This window comes from Solanum lycopersicum, chromosome 3 (genome assembly GCF_036512215.1).
Source record: "Solanum lycopersicum chromosome 3, SLM_r2.1".
NCBI classification, from domain to species: Eukaryota; Viridiplantae; Streptophyta; class Magnoliopsida; order Solanales; family Solanaceae; genus Solanum; species Solanum lycopersicum.
In genome coordinates, this window is record NC_090802.1 from 64,795,953 (window position 1) to 64,816,417 (window position 20,465).

The 20,465-nt window shown below is 34.4% G+C and overlaps 2 protein-coding genes across 4 annotated transcripts; one reads left to right on the top strand and one right to left on the bottom strand.

Annotated features, from left to right (window-relative positions):
• Window positions 1–1,191: 1,191 nt before the first annotated feature.
• On the top strand, window positions 1,192–14,405 carry LOC101263990 (zinc finger protein BRUTUS). 3 transcript variants are annotated; one of them, XM_004235703.5, is made up of 14 exons: window positions 1,192–1,917; window positions 3,206–3,415; window positions 6,595–6,789; window positions 6,894–7,258; window positions 8,431–8,659; window positions 8,944–9,112; window positions 9,204–10,412; window positions 10,543–10,714; window positions 10,816–11,034; window positions 11,105–11,242; window positions 12,204–12,438; window positions 12,555–12,614; window positions 13,471–13,542; window positions 13,988–14,405. In XM_004235703.5, the coding sequence occupies exons 1-14, from the start codon at window positions 1,615–1,617 to the stop codon at window positions 14,120–14,122; spliced, it is 3,711 nt and encodes a 1,236-aa protein (XP_004235751.2). In that variant the 5' UTR covers window positions 1,192–1,614; the 3' UTR covers window positions 14,123–14,405. The 3 variants fall into 3 exon arrangements, with proteins under 3 accessions (XP_004235751.2, XP_010318620.2, XP_010318621.2); XM_010320319.4 differs by having other exon boundaries at window positions 1,339–1,917; window positions 3,206–3,789; XM_010320318.4 differs by lacking the exon at window positions 11,105–11,242 and having other exon boundaries at window positions 1,289–1,917.
• A 2,579-nt stretch (window positions 14,406–16,984) lies between these two features.
• Window positions 16,985–18,780, bottom strand: LOC101260626 (uncharacterized). Its single transcript, XM_004235779.5, has 4 exons — window positions 18,348–18,780; window positions 17,628–17,708; window positions 17,468–17,539; window positions 16,985–17,393 (listed from the first exon to the last, which is right to left on the bottom strand). Exons 1-4 carry the CDS (start codon window positions 18,576–18,578, stop codon window positions 17,259–17,261), a joined length of 519 nt encoding a protein of 172 aa, XP_004235827.1. The 5' UTR covers window positions 18,579–18,780; the 3' UTR covers window positions 16,985–17,258.
• Window positions 18,781–20,465: the final 1,685 nt, after the last annotated feature.

Genomic DNA, 20,465 nt, shown 5'->3' on the forward strand with positions numbered 1-20,465 from the left:
GATTGATAATTTTTTATAATATTTTTAAGATAACCTCATTTTGAATCAGATGATCTAATGTAATTTAATACTGGTAGGAACATGCCAATTAACTTCTTAAAAATTAAACAAACCAAACGAATTGTTCACACTAATGACCTCACCTATGTAAAATTAATTACAATCAAAGGGTTTAAAATAATACAAAAACAATGTAAAATAAATAAATAAAAGCCAAGACTTGTTCGAGTTTATCTCCCAATTAAAATTTGACTAGAGAACAAAAAAGGTTAATCTCCCAACTAAGAAAGTAATGAACAATCAATTTTGAAAATCTCATCCATTAACTACTTATTTCTTTCCTCATCCACACACATATCTTTCTTACACTTTTGTCTTTATTTGATGAAATCATACTTTCTGATTATGTGGGTATAATCCAAGTGACTGCCACTAAACGACAAATTTGTCCCTACTTACTTTTCTCTACCTTTAATTAATCAGATTTAGACGTTGTAATTTTCCAAACTAAGAAAAAACATATTATTGTTTGACCAAATATATAAACAGATTTCAAAATTTATTGAATTTTTCATTTTAGGTACTTTAATTATGCTATTTTCTTATTAAATTATTGAACCATTCATAATTTGTTCCTTTTAAACAAATATCTTAAGTTGATGTGGAATCAGATTTTGTGAGGGATATAGATAGAGAATAGATATGTTGTTTCAGAACTCATTAGTCTTAATTGATAGTGAATATATTTGAGAATAATTGTGTTTTACTTCAAGTCATTTGAACACATTAGAAAGCAAATGAGATTCACGCAGTTTATCTCATTCCTTCAATCAAAATCATTACAATATGATCACAATTGCCAATAGAAAAGCTGATCAAAATCAACCAATAGTGTTTAAAATGAACAAATTATGAGTGGTTCAAAAATAACGTAGTTGAGATACCTGAAGAAAAAAACCTAACAAGTCTAGGGATCTATTTATAAGTTCGACCTTATTATTATTGCCAAAAATACTTTATTCCTAATATAAAAAGTTTTATAATGTAAATATTAATTAGTCAAATTTTAATATGTTTGAAATTTGAACTAAAAATTTCAAAGATTAATTTGTCAATCACTTTAATGATTTGATCTCATTCTAAAATTGAAGGCGAAAAGTATTTATTATCTAAGCAACTTTTTCTTATTGTGGATATGTGGCACGTGGGCTCCAGGTCAAAGTAGGAAGAAAAGTATTTCACCAGTTCTAATCCATAACTAGGAATCTCCTATTATGTGTAAAAAATTATTCATGATTTGATAATTAAAAAGTAGTTATGTGTATCTAAATTGAGAAAAAAGGGGTACGTATTATGTGCACACGTATGACTGGCTAGTCACATACAGACATTTTCTAGGCGGAGGAGTGTTTGAATGCAAATTTCTCTTCTTTCTTTCTTCTTCTTCTCTAATAGAAAAATTACGTGTTGCAAAATTGATGAATTCACACACACAGAGAGGAAAACTGTGTGTGTTTTTGTCTTTTAGACGTGAAGGAGAAAGTGCCAGTTCTATTTTGAGTATTCAGAATTGTTGAAATTTTTTGGAGAAATTAGGGCTAGAAGCGGTGGAGAATGGCGACTCAAGGGAGAGAGGGAGGTGGAGGAGTAGCGGTTTTATGTGGTGGGGGAGTCAATGCGGTGGATTCCTCTGCTTCGTCTTCTAATGGAGTTTTGGAAAAGGAGACTGGTGGTAAGCAGGAGTCTCCAATTCTGTTTTTTCTTTTTTTTCATAAGGCAATTCGGCTGGAGCTTGATGCACTTCACCATTCGGCGTTGGCGTATGCTACTGGACAATTGGAAGATATACAGCCTTTGCTAAAGCGGTACCGTTTTCTTAGATCAGTTTACAAGCACCATTGCCATGCTGAGGATGAGGTAACAAACAACTTTTGAATGCTTCAGTTTCAGTCTTAACATTGTTGTATCAAGTGGCATTGGCTTATCTGTATATGGAATTGCTAATCAAGCCATTCTATTAAGTAACTAAATTTTCTCTTCTTCTTTTTATTTTTTTTTAAAATTTCCATCATTATGCTGCTTCTTGTTGCTATTGATTTTTAGTGAGCTTCCGTGTTTACTTATTGTCATCCTTCTTATGACTAGTGATTTGTGTACATGTTTCTCTGTTAATGTCTGTTCTGTTTTTAATTGGGAAAACACTCTGAAGTCTGATCCTAATCAATCAATACTTCTCACCTCTAATTTCTTGGCACTTCTTCTGACGGTGTTAGTTTTTTTTTTTCCGTTTTGGAGCAATCTAGTTTTATGCTAAATAAGTTGTTCCTTGTTTGTTGAGGACAAAGAGTCTTCAACAAGCCTTGTGGACTGCTCATACCTGAAAGTAATCCCTTTATCAAACCACAATGGGAATTAGAATATAAATTACATTCTTCTTCTACTGCAGATTAAGGATTGACATCTTGTTGAGATACAGAGACTCTGTTTAAATGTTGTATGATTTGATGGTCTAATGGTTAAAATGGTGGCCCGCAGTGCTATTGCCAATTGACGTACATGATATGTTTGTATTTCCATTTGGTAGTGTGTTTATTCTCTTTCTTATATTACATGATAATGGATTTGGGGTTAATGGTGAAGACCTTAAGTTTAAATCTGCAGAGGCCACTGATATTATGCGCACCCTATACAATTTAATTGCGAAGTATTTCAGTCTGGTCTTTGCGTATTCTTTGTATAATAAGCTTGGATACCTTCTAAAAGAAGTTGCGGAAGCTATAGAAAGTTGGAGGATAGAGAGAATAGAGACTAGAAAGGTGCAACATGGAAGACAATACCTCTTGTGCATTTTTGGATGATTTGGCTAGAAAAATATTGAATAACTTATGAAGGAGCAAGAAGAACAACATAAAAATGTCAAAGGAGGCCTTTCGCTTGAACGATGTTCTTGGTGTAACCATTTCATTTTGTATACATAGTTGGATGATTTTCTGGATACTGAAGGCCATACTGCTTGTAGAAGTTAAACCATCTTGGTGTAACATGCGATGAAATCCTTTTGGATTATAAGAAAAAGTACTGTGGATGATTGACTTTTTTTTTGTTATGCGTGATAAAGTGAGATGTTTCCTAGTTGGGTCTACTTTGCAAATGTCTCCTTGTCATGCCTTTGCTAGAGATGATAGCATGATTATAACAATTGCAGGTGATCTTTCCAGCTCTTGATATACGTGTGAAGAATGTAGCGCCAACATACTCCTTAGAGCACAAAGGTGAAAATGATCTTTTTGATCACCTTTTTGAGATCTTAAATTCTGAGAAGCAGAATTGCGAAAGATTTCCACGAGAGCTAGCATCTTGTACTGGGGCGTTGCAAACTTCTGTTAGTCAGCACATGTCAAAAGAGGAAGAACAGGTATTCATGTAGGAGACTCTGCTTAAGTTTCATGTTCAAGGATTCCATATATTAATATACCATCTCAATTGTCAGTTTTTACAGTCTCTATTAATCCAAAAATTGTATGTTCTTATGTGAGCGATGTTACATCATTTTTTTGCTTCTCCTTGTATGCAATTTCTTCCATGTCCTATTTTATATGAGCCATGAGATTACTACCATAGAGAAGGGAAAACCAACTTTCAGAGCCTTCAGAGGTGTTGCGGCTGGTGTAGTGCTGGTATTTCGGATACTCGACCTATTTCTGCAGCAGTTAAATAGGATTGGTCACCTGAATATGGAATCAAGCGGATCATCAACACAATTCATTTTTCAAATGAGTTGAAGTTGGGGTAACTCCGTACTCATGTGCAACTGTACCAATTATACACTCGTCTATTGTTATTACCTTAGACTCTATAAAAGTATGTTGAAGTTGAAAAAACATTTATTGAATATTCCATGCGGAACAAATGTAGTGCTCCAACTCTCGAATTTGACTAATAAAGGAGTAGCCTAATTTTTGTTATACTTGCATGATAGTTGTTGAGATTTCTAGAAGCTCGTGCTATTACCTCTTCATTATGAGCTTATTGATATCTTCGAATATTTTTATCTAAAAAGAATTTAATTAAGACATTCATACAAAGAAGTTTATTATTTTACAAGTAGTATACCAAAAAGTAAAGAATCTACAACATAATATGATTATCAATGAACAATACCCATCTTCGGTACAAACTGGAACTTCATTACAAGGATAACAACACACCCAGTGAAATCCCACCAGTGGGTTCTACGGAGGGTAGGGTGTAAACCCAACCTTACTCTAACCTCGTGGAGGTAGAGAGGTTGTTTCCAAAAGACACTCAACTCAGGTGCAACAAGTCAAAGTAATTATGAATAGTGTTATCAAAAGCGAAAAACGCAAGAAACCATTAAGGTTCAATGGGGCTTTAAGTGCAAAGCACACATAAAGTATGGGCTTTATTGAGAAAAAGGTGCAAATGGAGAAAACATACTCAAGGAAAAATATGTCTTCGAGCCTTGATGATGACAGTGAAGCTCACATAAAGCGAAGCGAAGCGTTCAAAACGTTTTGAGCCTCACTTCAGGCTTTAAGCGTGCTTTGACGTGGTAACTAATCACAAAGGACAAGATATGGTAACAACTATCAAAATCAAGTAACTGCATGTATACGACTAATACTACGACACTTCCAAGCTCCCACTTGGCCTAATCCCACCAAAAAACAGGAGAAAGCTCAACTACTTGCAAGAAGTTTGGTTTTGCCTTGAGTATATTTATGTCTAGATATAACCTATCGGTGTAACCTAGCCTATCAATGGTTGGGTTATAATATATATATATATATATATATATATATATATATATATCAAGTTTTGTAGTCCTAATGGGTAAATTTGGAAATTCAATTCTTTGGTGATGTGACGTGCGTTGATGCTATCTTTTTCTCTCTTTTTCCGGCATATTCCCATTTTTTTCCTCACTCTTTTTCTTAAGACCATTCCTACTTTGGCCTTTGTAATTTGATAAAGAAATAGATCTTGGGTCTAACTCAATCCCAAAGTTAGCTCATAAGAGTAGATTACCTAAGACCATTTAAGGAAATAAAATGACCTTATCCGGCCGATGTGGGATACTCTACACTCCCCCTAGGGCCTTATCCGACCAATATGGTATACTCAATATTCCCGCTCACACCTTATCCGACCATTGTGGGATACTCAACACTCTCCTCATGCCCATGATTTGACATTTGGAGTGTGGATAATATAAGATGGGGGACGAACCCTTCGGGGTGGCCCAGTAGTTTGAGCTTGGGACTTCCATGTTGGAGGTCTCAAGTTAGAAACTCCTTGCCAGCAAAAGCAAGAGATTTGCCTTCTGGATCGAGCTCGTTGCAGCAGGCTTGCCTAGTGCGGGTTACCTCTCCTAAGTGGTTTGCGAGCTATTGCATAGGACAGGGTGTTTTACCCTGTGCGCACCCAAAGGGTAGCGGTTGCGGGTTTGTCATCAAAAAAAAAAGATTGGGGAGACGAATATCGAAAACAATGAATTCGGATGAACCTTATTCCTTGAGAAAGAAATGTATTGGCCTAACTCAATCCCAAAAGTTTAACTCATCGGGAAGTGATTACCCATAACCATATAAGGAGATTAAATGACCTTTTCCACGGATGTGGGATACTCAACATAATTGGTGTGACCTGGTAGTAACTTTGTATGAATCTCTTCTTGTCACTTATTACGTTAATTTTCAGTTAATACTCCCGTCGTTTTCTTTTGTAGCATTAGATGATTCTATAAGATGAAAAAAATAAATTTTGCAAGAACTCATGCCACATGAAATTACGAATGATATTTAAACTTAATAAGCGAAATAAATTTATTTCTATCTATAACTAAGAAATTACATGCTTACAAAGTCATAAAGATGCCAACATTTTTTATTTACGATCTTCATCGAATTGTATTTATTACATATTTTAAATCATGTTATTTTATAAAATATCAAATTACTTGTGTCCTTTTGATATCTTCTAATCGAGTCAAACTCTCTTCCTCATAAATAATATTTTATTTAGAATTTTCCAGTTATATGATTAAGAACTTATCAACAAGACATGTTTAACGTGTCATTAGAGTATATTATAATTATAAAGAAAAATATTAGTATACATCTTTAATTAAAATCGTTACTTTTATATCTTGAGTTTGAAGCTGTGTATCATGGAACTTATATGTGCACTCACACACATAAGGGATTATTCAAGTTTTGTAGTTCTCACAGGGATAAATACGGAATTTGAATTCTTTGGTGATGTGAAGTTGCCACAATGGTAGTTGATGTTGTCCGTTTCTTGCATATTCCATTTTTTCCCTCACTCTTTTTCTTAAGACCATTCTTACTTGGGCCTTTGTGTAATTGGTGTGACCGGATAGTAACTTTGTATGGATCTCTTTTTGTATCTTATTACATTATATTTTAGTGAATACTCCCATAAAATAATAGTCACTGCTCAAAAAAATTATTCCAAAAGTCCTACATGATGTCAGTATTGATCTCACAAAATCCAATTGCTTTGAGAACCCATACCGTTTATATGTTTATTGACTACAAATATTTCTGACAGGTGTTCCCTTTGCTCACTGAGAAATTCTCAATGGATGAGCAGGCATCACTTGTTTGGCAATTCCTTTGTAGCATTCCTGTGAATATGATGAAAAAGTTCCTTCCCTGGCTTTCATCCTCTATATCACCTGATGAGCACAAGGATATGCAGAAGTGCTTGTCTATGATTATTCCAAAAGAGAAGCTTCTCCAACAGGTTTTTTAACTTCTAGATGCTAACCACTTCTCTCTCTCTCTGTGTTTGCCTTTTCTATTTTCTCCTCTTAAACCATGTTGCTTGCTGTGCTTCTTTTCTTGAAGGTAATTTTCTCCTGGATGGAAGGTGGAAAGTGTGTCACTGCAGTTGGTGGGCACGATGTTGATGCTGACCCTCCAGGCTCTGTGGATTTTAACTCTGTCACTGAAACTTATGCGTCAGGAAACGAGAAGTGTGTGTGTGAATCTTCCAGCCCTGGGAAAAGAAAATTCAGGCTAAAGGGTGATTCTTTTGATACTGATTCTGGAAATCCAATTGATGAAGTATTGCATTGGCATAATGCTATTAAGAGAGAGTTAGATGAAATAGCAGCAGAGGCTAGAAGAATTGAGTTGGCGGGAGAATTATCTAGTTTGACAGCTTTTTATGCAAGACTTCAGTTTATAGCTCAAGTCTGCATATTTCACAGGTATTGGTCTATAAAAATTCTTATTTCACTATTTGATAGATAGAAATTCGTCAAATCTTATGACACTTCAGTTCCATTGAAGATACTATGTATACCATGCTGTCGTTTCTATTTTGATCTCCGTTCAAATAAAAGAGCATAAAGACATAATTGATGAGTCTTCTTGTCCTGTAATGATTTATTCTTATTTCATCAAATTCTATGATGCCTCACTTATTGTTTATGGCTGAAAATTAGAGCTTTTGGGAAAGAAAAGAAATTGCCTGTTGTCTATAAAGCCATACATTTTACTTGTATATAATGGGTAAAGTTGATGGTTGATAGGTCACTCAACAGTCTTAAAGGGTTCTGATGTTGAGCTCAACCACCCTTTGGACCTTTTCTGTATTGTATGCTAATGAGGGACAAGAATATTGCTGATTTCTACAACTCCGAAAAAAGTTTGTATTACAGATCTTTATTCTCTTTAAAAAACAAAAAAAAAAGTAAAGGAAAAAGAAATCGCTCAAGTTCGAGTTGGAAAAACCAAAAATTACATATATAAGGTGGTTGCAAGGACTGGTAAAGTAATACCTTTAGGGGGTCGTTTGTTATGCTGGACAAACATAGATAGTCCTAAATAATAATTTGCCTTATCCCTTATTTGGTTGCGAATCCTGGATAAGTGTTCCAGGATTAGTAATTAGTATCTGGATACGTTTATCAGGATTAGTTATCCCAGGATACAACAATGAAAATTATAAAAATACCCCTAAGGTCTCTCAAACACTTTTTCTACTAAAGACTGTGGAGGGTATTTTTGTAAACTAGCAACTTCTTATAAATTATGTAATGCATGTTATCTTTAATACAATAAACCAAACCGTCAATAAGAAATAATACCAGGATAACTTAGACAACATAACTTGTTTTCAAACCAAATGACCCCTTAGTCTTTAATCTTTTGAAGAAGTTCAGGCAGCTAATCTTGCTTCTGGTCTGACATTTTGGAGCTTTGTCTAACAATTCAAATTATATATCCTGCACTATTGATGTATGAACTTACTGTTAGAAACTGTAATATGAGCAATTTACTAATGCTGATGATTGAATTTTGCATATCCACAACAAACCAATTTTTTTTTTCCTGTCTTGAACATAAATTTTACTCTTTTAGATTTACCTTATGGCAGCATTGCAGAGGACAAGGTCATATTTCCTGCAGTAGATGGAGGGCTCTCCTTCTTCCAAGAGCATGCTGAGGAAGAAATTCAATTTAATGAGCTACGTTGCCTGATCGAGAGCATTCAATGCACAGAAGTCAATTCCACCTCAGCTGCTGAATTTTTCTCCAAATTATATTCTCAGGCTGACTTAATTATTGAGACAATTAAACAACACTTTCACAATGAAGAAGTTCAGGTAGGGTTCATCATAAATTTATTTTTTTCTTGCTGAAATTATTTAGTTATTATGTTCTGATTGTTTATTTACATGACCATATGTGAATAAATTGGCAGGCATTAATTCCCAAAAATATGAACTTGCTCTGTAGGTTCAATAAGCTCCAGAGTCTGCTTACTCCATAAATTCCATTCGAACTCGCATCTACTTTCTACATATTTTTGTAGCTATTGCTTGCCTTCTCTCCATGTCCGCAAAATATGCTTCAGAGCTAAGTGATGTCCGTATTGTCCTTCATATAGGTTCTTCCTCTTGCTCGAAAGCATTTTACCCGGGACAGACAGAGGAAAGTTTTGTACCAAAGTTTGTGTTTAATGCCATTGAAGTTGATGGAACAAGTCTTACCCTGGCTAGTGGGAGCACTGTCTGAAGATGAAGCCAGAAGTTTTTTAAAGAACTTGCAGCTAGCAGGTATTGCTGAATAGTTTTGTTGCTAGAACAGTTGATATGCCAGGAGCTTTGTTTTTTTCCTGAATTATGTAATTGAATTCTGCTCTTGCAGCTCCAGAAGCTGATACTGCTTTGGTGACCCTATTATCTGGCTGGGCATGTAAAGGACGTACAGATGGTGTATGTTTGTCTTCTAGTGTCACTGGTTGCTGCGCTGTAAAAAGATTTGCTGACATTGAAGAATATTATACTGGAGCACCTTGTCCATGTTTTCTCTCTGTTCATTCTGATGATTCTAAGAGGCCATTCAAAAGAAACCTTAATTCTCTTTGCTCAAAAGATGATACATTGGACTTGTCCAAGGGTGTAAATGCTTGTAATATATCTTGCAATGATCAGTCATGTCGTGTCCCAGGATTGGGAGTTAGTGATAATAATCTAGTACTAACTACTATATCCACACCAAAATCTCTTCGTTCGTTGACCTTCAGCTCTGCTGCTCCTTCTCTTGAGTCAAGCCTCTTTGTCTGGGAGACAGATTGTACCTCTTCTCAACCCAACCATAAAGTGCATCCCATTGACACCATATTCAAATTTCATAAGGCGATACAAAAAGATTTGGAGTATCTTGATGTTGAATCTGGTAAGCTTAGTGACTGTCCGGAGACTTTTCTTCGGCAGTTCATTGGAAGATTTCGGTTGCTTTGGGGTTTGTACAGAGCCCACAGTAATGCCGAGGATGAGATAGTTTTTCCTGAACTTGAATCTAAAGAAGCACTCCACAATGTGTCTCATTCCTATATGTTGGACCATAAGCAGGAGGAGAAGCTGTTTGAAGACATATCATCTGCCCTCACTAATCTTTCGGAACTTCACAAAGGGTTGAAGGAGGCCTACCAGAAGGAATCTGGGAGTAGTATTCTCGAGTCTACTGGCCTGTATGATAGAGATTGCAAAAGAAAATACAATGAGCTTGCCACAAAGGTTCAAGGAATGTGTAAATCAATCAGAGTTAGCCTGGATCAGCATATATTCAGAGAAGAACATGAGCTGTGGCCACTATTTGGCAAGCATTTCTCTATGGAGGAACAAGACATAATTGTTGGTCGTATAATTGGAAGCACAGGGGCTGAAGTACTTCAGTCAATGCTGCCTTGGGTAACTTCTGCTCTTACTCAGGATGAGCAGAATAAGATGATGGACACATTAAAGCAGGCTACAAGAAACACCATGTTTAGTGAATGGCTCAACGATTGTTGGAGACGAAATCCCGAAGTATCTTCGCAGTCTGAAACCTTGCAAAATAGCTATACAAACAGAGGTTATTGCTATGACATTTATTGTTTCATTGCATATACTGCTCTTGGATTCGCAGTTCAGTGCTTAATTTATGGCTTGACCGTTTATTGCATCTAATGGAGGTAACTAACATCTGTTCCTTGATAAGACAGGTGTTGATTCACATGAAGGCTTGGATCAGAGTGACCATATGTTCAAACCCGGTTGGAAAGACATTTTCCGTATGAATCAAACAGAACTTGAGTCGGAGATTAGAAAAGTTCACTGGGATTCAACGCTTGATCCAAGGAGGAAATCTTATTTAATTCAAAATCTGATGACCAGGTTTGTCTGGGTGCTTCCTTTTGCTATTATTATGTATTGCATCTTGAACTGTAGATAAATAGATAGTAAACCTCAGCTTGGTCATTTTTCCATGTACTCAGCCGTTGGATAGCCTCTCAGCAGAAATCACAAGCATCAACAGAAGAAATCTCACGTAGTGAAGATGTTGTTGGGTATTCACCGTCTTTTCGAGATAAGGAGAAGCAGATTTTTGGATGTGAACACTACAAAAGAAACTGCAAACTTCTTGCAGCTTGCTGTGGAAAATTGTTTGCATGCAGATTCTGCCATGATGAAGTGAGCGACCATTCAATGGACAGGTAAACTTTAGCTAGAAAAGCTTGAGCTTGTAGTTGGGTTCTTTTTGTCTCAAGTTTATTCTTTTTCTAGGAAAGCGACACTAGAGATGATGTGCATGCGTTGCTTAAAAGTTCAACCAATTAGACCCAGCTGCACGACACCATCATGCAATGGATTTTCCATGGCAAAATACTATTGCAGTATATGCAAGTTCTTTGACGACGAGAGGTAGACGAGTCCACTCAGATTTTAATTTTAGAGCTTAAAGCCTACTTCACAGGTTTATCCTTTGAGTGCATCTTTTAAGTATACCTCAATTAGCAGGGGAAGAGTTGCATGATCTGTTTTTGTAATATAATGACCTTGGAAGTATCGTAGTTCTTGACAATATCACCTGGTTGTAGGCTTATCGCTTACATAGGTCACTAAAGGATTGTTTGGTTGGAGGGACTAGGAAAAATAATTCATGCATAGCTAGTGCAGCTTTTGGTTGGCCGTATAAGAAGAAGTCCTAACTAATGTGTAATACCAGCATTAAGTTATGTTAGAATTTTGTATTGTTTTGTGTGTGATAGATATGGAATAAAGAGTATGTGTATTACTGCAGAGGTGAACTCAGGTTTCGAAGACTTTGGGTGCACCAATGTAAGCTCTAAGCTAAACTTAAAATTAAAAAAAATAAAATTGGTAATAGCAAGGTTCGAACCTGGGTCTTGTAGGTGACATCACTAGCTTATACCAACTGTACAAGGGCACTTTTATGATGATTATATCCTACTTTTTTCTAGTTTCTTAAGATAGATATCATATATATACATGATTTTTTCTAAGTTAACGTGTAGTCCGCCTCTGTGTATTAGCTAGCAATATGCGGGTAAAGTACTTGCATATAAAATGACATTCCATGTATTATTATTTAATGCATAGACTTACAATAGTATTCACCATATAACAGTCCCTTCATTTTTATTCTTGGCATAAACAATCTCTGTATTATAATCCCAACAATAACTAATATTTGAACCAGCCCACCCATAACAACATGTTCACTATTTCTCTGGAGCCAGGAATGGGATAGGCAATGAAATAAAAGAAAACAAATGGGATTGACACGTCCTCTATTTCTCTGGAAAACTGATGTATGAGAACAGCCAGTTTTCTTCTACTGAATGATTTTCTTGTGTATCAGGCCGATATATCACTGTCCTTCTTGCAACCTTTGTCGTGTTGGACATGGTCTTGGAATTGATTTTTATCATTGCATGAAATGCAATTGTTGTCTGGGAAAAGGTTTGGTAGATCACAAGTGTTTGGAGAAGGCGTTAGAAACAAATTGTCCCATTTGCTGTGAGTTTTTGTTTACTTCCAGTGCAACAGTTAGACCTCTGCCTTGTGGGCATTACATGCACTCGGCTTGCTTTCAGGTGAAACTTCAAATCATATTGTACAGTATGCATACTTTCTTTGACTTGTAAAGACTTTTGAGAACTAATTCACTTTATTCAAGTTTGCTTAAGTTTAATCATGCTCTCTCTGCCAGGAATATGCCTCCAGTAACTACATTTGTCCGATATGCAGCAAATCCATGGGTAATATGGCGGTAAGAGAATTTTCTAGTGATCTCCTTCTGTAATATTCTTTTTAGGTTGCACTCAGTGGCGGACCCAGGATTTTCTTTCAGGAGGTTCAAAATGTCTTTCGAAATGGGTCTTTTGAATTTTTTTGGGTTTAAAACCACACTTTTGGCACGTTTTTAAAATAAAAAATGCTTGAAAAACAGAACTGATTTTTTTAAACAAAAATAAATTGAAACTATAAAGGAAAATAAATAAATGTTGCAGGGATTCGAACCTAGGGCGTGCAGCTTAATATTTAGGGGTCTTACCATTGAGCCATCTATTTTTATTTGTTATTGAGGGTTCAAAATATATGCATCTACAGAAATATAAAAAATTTACCTATATATATCGTGTATTTTTTTGTCGAGGGTGTTCAGGTGAACACCCTGGACCCAATGTGGGTCCGCCCCTGGTTTTACTATGCAACTAAAATGTTTATCGTTGCTGCCTCCAAGCACGATCGCTGGCAATTGAGGAGTGCGTGCATGTTAAAGTTGTGAAGTTTTGTGTTCTTTGTTGTTGAGTATCAGGTAGTCTGAGGTTTTGTGATCACTTTTTGAAAGTATCACACAGCAGCTATGAAGAGTGTCCATTTTTTAAAAAAAATTCAATCATTTTCTTTTGATTTGTGAGTTGAGCCTCTCCTTGCTGCATCTTTTTTCTCCTTTCTCGTGTTCTTGATTTTCCTCGGAGGGGGGCAATCTTTGAGGGTTGGTTGGATGGGTTCTATTCGCTGAGCTGTTGTAATTCATAAAATTGTCCTTGAAGGTGTAATTAGTGTGAAGGACTTCTGAGAGAATTGGATATTTTAACAGTCATTGACATTTTGCCTGCCAGGTTTATTTTGGAATGCTAGATGCTCTGCTGGCTAATGAGGTTCTTCCAGAGGAGTACCGGAATCATTGGCAGGTTTGCCTTCTTAATTCACTTTTCCATTTCACATTTTTTTTCAAAGTTCTTGGACTTGCATTGACATATTTTGTAAGGTTGTCAATTTGTCAATGGGATGGAGAACATGTATAGTATGATTCTTCGGTCATGTTGGTGGGATGAAAATACCTATATAGCATGATTATTTGGTTATTTTCTTAAGTAATTTCTTTTGTTTACTCCATAAAACTTAAAAGAAGTCTAGAAGGAACAGAAGAGTGATTTATTTTGTGAGTTGTTGTTGCCACATGGTGACATTGTTGATACGTACTTATTGGGGGAAAAAGTTCTAGTCGATACTTAATTTTGATGATCGGTTTGGTAGTTGTTCTAACTTCTAATTTGGTGCTAGGTGATGATACTTGTGTGGTGAACCCATATTTTCCTTAAAAATCATCCATCTAATATGACATTTCATATACAGGATATTCTTTGCAATGATTGTGAACAGAAATGCCGGACACCCTTCCATTGGTTGTATCACAAGTGTGGGTTCTGCGGATCTTACAACACCAGAGTCATTACACTGCCTACAACAGCTTCTGACTGCCCTACCTGAAATGACTGAGGAGTTAGGATTCTCTACTCCGTTCGATGAAATTTCGAACCTGTAAAAAATGTACAGACGGCTAAGCTCCCCCTTAACCCCCCCTCTCTAGTGTCACTAGACTCTACACTATGCAAAGGAAAGTAAAAGTAGTTCTTCTAAAATGTACAGACGGCTAAGCTCCCCTCTAGTGTCAATAGACTCTGTACTATGTAAAAGTAGTTCTTCTAAACAAATATGTTCATTGCGCTAATTAAAAGCTAATATGGTGCAAGCTAATTTGGCTTTAGTATCAGCTTAATCTCTGAGATGACAAGTTTTGACAGAAAATTCATAGGGATCTTAATGGAGCTTTAGAGTCTATAATACATAATGTTAAGCTTACAAAAAAACTTATGTTAACAACTGTATCGTGGCTTTGCTTCTGTGAGCTATCATAAGTCAAAATATTTTAGTAGCCTATAAGTTTATGGAAACCTTCGATGTTGTTACTAGTTAGTAGCATATAATGAAAGTGGGGGCAATGCTAGTTATGACGTTGAATCCTCCGTTTATCTTAAAGTAAAAAATGTCACGTAACTAGTTTTCTTTCTTCGTCACTACTACTTTGCTAAGATAAAGGCAAATTCAATTTCATAATGACAACCAGTTGAATTTTCTTGAGACGACTAAAAAATGAAAACATATGAAGTCTAAAAGCGTGGCCAAATGCTCTACATGATTAGCTTGGGTGAACGTGGTAACTATTGATGCATAATCTCTCTCTGATTGACTCATTAAAAAAAAAGATTAATGCTAAATGGAATCTTCAATAAACTTAGAAAAATCAACAATCGATACACATGAAAAAGAAACCACAACTTTAGTCGCCGCAAAATCGTCTATCAGTTAACGCTAATACATATACTAGTCGCTACTAAAAGTATGCAGGCTTTTATCTTCGTTAATACCTATAACAATCGTCGCTAAAAGTTAGTATTAGCATCAAGTACAGTCGCCACAAATGGCTTTAAATCGCCGCTAAGTAGCTTATAGTAGCGACCTCTTTCGTCACTAATAGATCTCCTTGTCGCCGCTAAAACAATAACAGCCATAATAATCGTCGCTAAAAGATACTATTGCAGCAATTAAAGTCGCCACAAATAACTTTAAAATCGCTGCCTAAAAGTGTCTTATTAGTAGCGACTTTTTATTTACTAGTAATAGATTTATGTTCGCCACTAAAGCTTTTATTAGTTGCGACCGCGGTTTCATATATTAATTGCTACCAAAAGTAAATATTACTCGAGGCTGTGTTGTCACGATATTTATAATGGTGGTCGCAACTTTTGTCGTCACTAGTGCTCTATTTATTGCCGCTAAAAGCACCAAATTTTAACGCCAACGCCAGTAAAAGTGCTTATTAGTAGCGACTTTAGCTGCCGCGATTGCCTTTATTTGTCGCAATTATTCACCACTAAAAGTTAAGCTTGCTGCAATCTTAACTACCACAAATTTTTTTGGGTTTACACATTAGTATTATCCCATTATCAATATGTATAACATTTTTTCCTATGTATTATTAATTTTCAACAATATTTCATATTCACAAACACACTAATATTATGATCGATTCTTACAATATTTACAGATTTTCATTTTCTTTCTTATCAAGTGCATCTACAAATCATGCAGATTTTATTCTTATCAAACTATTTTGCATTTAGATAGTCATATATACCATCTTCATTACATTGATCAAAGAAATCAAAATCTTTCTTTAATCTTATATATATTAAATATAATAACTTCATGAAAATCCTCCTCCTATTTATTGAATCTGCATACCTTCAATAGGATTAAGTGACTCAACGTGAATTCATTGGCAATAAAAGGATAAAAATTATTTGTTGCTCAACTATAGTCATCTTTGTTTTCTTACGCATCATTCAGAAAATAGGATAGTATCGATCTAGCGATGAAAAGACTAAACTTTCATGTAGATGTATAACAATTCCACATGCAACAAAATAGGAGGTATTAGGTAATCCTTGAACTATTTATCTCACCATTTATACTTTAGCAGTGAAATAAATTATCTCATATACATAATGGGATACTTACTGAAAAGGCCGTTCTCAATTTTTTGTTCCATTAAATGTGTTGATTTATATCCAAATCAATGTTTTTCGTTTTGCTGTCTTTTTATTGGTCACACAAACAAATTTGCTAATTGCTACTCATCCCGTCTAGAATTATTTGTCATGTTGTGTTTATCGAAAGTCAATTTGAATAATTTTCAAAGGTAAATTGAATCACATCAATTAGATATTCTAAAACTATATGAAAAGTACTATAAATTACAATTTTTTGTATATTAATATGATGAAAAAACACATGTTAAAATGTTAGTCAATTTTTGTAGTATGAAAAATAGAAATCATGACGAACAATACCGGACGGAGAAAATAGTTTGAAACTATTTACGATAAAAAGAAAGAGTTGCTCAAGTGGCTAACACCTTCCTGGGAGCTTCCATTGCTCGGTGACTCGAACCGATAATGGTAGGATTTAGAGATATTAGCCACGTAAGCAATTCTTTCTCGTGGTACATTCCATTTTAATTACTGTTTTAGCTCATAAAATTTGTTCCAAAATATTTTCATTTTAGAAATTCAAAATTAAAGTTAACAATTGTTTTCAACTATACCCTCAACTTTTAAAAAAGTACGCACAATATTTGACAAAAAAATCAATCTACCAAGCATAACCGAACGAAATCAACATTGTATTTTTGTTTACTTAAATAAGCGTTGAGAAAAAGTTAATACATCATATTTATTATTTTCTTAACAAGCATAAAAAAAGCTAAAGAGACAACTAAAATAGAACGGGTAAGTGTAAGCAGGTTTTCCTCATTTGACAGAAAGAACGATCACAAATAGTTGAAGACTTACTAAGAAGAGCAAAACATGTCATTTAATTACATTCAACACCAACTTTCAGCTTTACCAACAAGAGTTCAAACTACTAGTTGCAGAGAAACCAACCAAGAGTTATTAATTTCAAACATACATGTACATTTAACACCACCAAATAAATGGAAGGCCACCAAAAACATTCACTACCAATGAGGATGATGAACACACGTTCTACGAATATGTTCTTGTCATTCGAGATGGTTCAGGTTCAACGAAGGACCATCCGGAGCAGTTCCTTTAGACAAGTTCATCTCTTCATCAGTTGCTCTCATTGTACTTGAGAAGGCCACCACATTCTTCATATTTCCAATTATATACTCGTACTGGTAAAATAAGATTATTATTATCTTGTAAAATACTAAAACAAGGCTTAACAAATGATGTGGAGTAGGCTTACTGCATCAACTTGTCCACTCCGGTAGCTCAAATCAATAGCTTGTTTATGGTTTAGCTCTGTCAAATCCTCAACCTAGAGTTGACATTATAGATTGTCCGTATCAGTGCTAACTAAAGCAGCTTACTGCTCAACAAATGGACTAATGAAGAAGAAGCAATACCTTTTTTTGCGAGTCAAAATACAGAGTTTTGTAGTTGCTATCTGTCTCTGGAACTTTACTTGCAAAGGGCCTTTTGCCTCTCTGTTCAGTAATCAAATAGACACAACAACTTCATAAGAGACAAGTACATATAACAATTGAGTCGCGTTGGATATTGTCCTAAGAAATTATTACGATAATATGAAACATATCGCCAAAACTAAACAAACTCTCTACAAGGTATAAAGATTTCAGCTTAGTCTAATAGATAATCTAAAAAAAAAATCCAATAAACTTTAGATTTAGGTTAAGAGTTTCGGGTTGGCCCAATTTATGCCCAGTCCTAATTAGTAACAAGATAAGTTATTCATGCTGGAGAGTGAAATAATAGTATCGCGATTAGTTATCTCAAAAATAAAACAATGAAAATACCTCTACGGTCTCTTAAACCTTTTTTCTACTTAATATAAGATGGGCGGCAATTTTATAAACACCCTCTATGAAATTTGATTTCCAAAGGCCTGAGCAATTTTTGGGATTTTTGGACTTCCGATCAAAAAAAATCATTCTTTTCATATAAAATATATGTCGAAACACAATTTTTATACTTTCTATCGTCAAAGCGGAAGCAGGAGGGATAAAGTACTATTTAAATAAGCAAAAAAAATACTGAAGTGTATGTATGTAAAACAAAGCATAAAAAATCAAACAAGAGTTTGAAAATAAGATCGTATACAGAACCTTCGTATCGGCTGTTTTATTGGATGCTTTGATCTTCTTCGTCAATGTTGACTCATCAGCAATTTCTGGAACCACTGTTGTCTTCCTTGTAATTACTTCCGATCCGGCAACTTCAGGGTTCCTCTTATTTATTGCTTCAATGGCAACTATCGGATTCATCACATTTTTTGCTTTGGCTATCCTCTTGCTTGCGCGGATCGGGTCGATTGAAGCTTTTGGGTTTCTCCTCATTCCTGATCTCAACGTGAAGCAAAAATCACAGTAGAAACCCTTGATTTTCTTCTTTCAAAAAAAACTGTAACAGTATCACTTTTTTCCTTCTCAGAGACGACAAAAAATTGAAAGCAGAGTGAGCGTTTCACGAGACTGATAAAGCTGTTATGAAATTGGCCTTGATTCGTGCAGAGCAGGGGTTTAATCTCTGTCGTTCAATTCGATTCCATCATGCAACGTGTAAGGTGGAGATTTCTATGTTTCATCGCGTAATTGGAATTGTCTTATTTGGCGCCAAGACGAATGACTTTTCCTTTCTTAACATTTTTCTTATTATTATTTTTTTTAATTTTGCTCTTTCAATTTTAAAAAATACAGTATATTATAAATTAGATTGAATTGAACCTTTGATTAGTTTGTTTATATATTTCAAATTTTAATAATTGATAATCTTAATTAATTTAATAATTTATTTCTTAGAACTTTCTAGAGTATTGATGGTCACTCGATTAGTCGGTTGTAGTCTATGTTGTATAATTTCATGTTGAATGATTCTTTTTTGGTACTAATTTAGACATTTGAAAATTGAAATTATTAGTATTATATAAGTATTGATTGAATATAAGAAATCTAATTTTGAAATTTTGAATAGTTAAAAATTTGTGCTACTAAACTAGATATTCAATTTAACAAAAAAATTGAATAGAACTCATAATCCAAAAATCTAATGTTAATGAGACCAGCTTCCTTTGGAGTTTGAGGGAAGACAAAATTGGATCTATGTTGTGAAAGATTCAATTGATTGTCCCTAAAATTGCACAATACAATTAAAGTAAAACAATTTTAAATAATAAATTATTAAATATCCTTGATGTAGTTGTGTATTTAATTTCACTCACCGCGCAAGTCTTCTTTGATTAATTTGCTTGTTATTCTAACATTTGGTAGTTATTTAATCTCGGATATTTGAGTTTTATATATATATATATATATATATATATATATATATGATTTAAGTGATAAAAAAATTTTAAAAAATTTTTAAAAAAAATAATTATGATATTGAAATCAATTTACACGTATCTTAATTTATTTCTTTTGTATCAAATATTTACTATTAATCTCATATTTTATATGATGAAAATTATATATATGATCACTAGAATTTTCTGAAAGAATAAATGGGAAGACCAAATTTTACCGTACTACTATACGAGTCAAATTAAGAACGTGCTCGTAATGACAATGGTACTGTTGAAGGACCATCTAATGACTACACTCTCTACGTTCTCGTTATTGTTTTTTTGTCACTTAGTCGTATTAAAGCTCAATTAAGTTTATATTTCTATCAAAGTTTTACGTGAATAATACTTAACAAAATAATTCAATGTTTAGGGTTTGAATCAGAAATCTCCCGTTAAAAATGAAAAATACCTATCAATATGTTAGTAACAAAGTCAGAGTTATCACTAAGAAAATTCAAAAAATAGACATACAAACAAAGTAAGAAAATTCAACATCTACTGTATATATAAAAACTAATTTTAATTTCATATATATAATATATTTTTTCAAGAAAATGAATCCGGTGTTCAAATAAACCCCAAATGCATTTTACCGCAATTCTAGGAAAATAGAAGTCATGATACACACATAAACATAAAATACATCTTCACCTACTTTGGTTTCATATATTTAATTATTATTTTGAGTTGTGAACTTGGTAAGAATCATAATTTTGACTTTATAAGGGTGATATATACTATATTGTTTTAATCTCACAAAATCAGACAAAAAACGCAGTGGATACGGTAACCCACTATTTATGTAAAGTTTGAATCACTATATGGTACAATTATGATAATACTACATTACCAAAATATTAAAAAAAAAAAATAGAAAGGA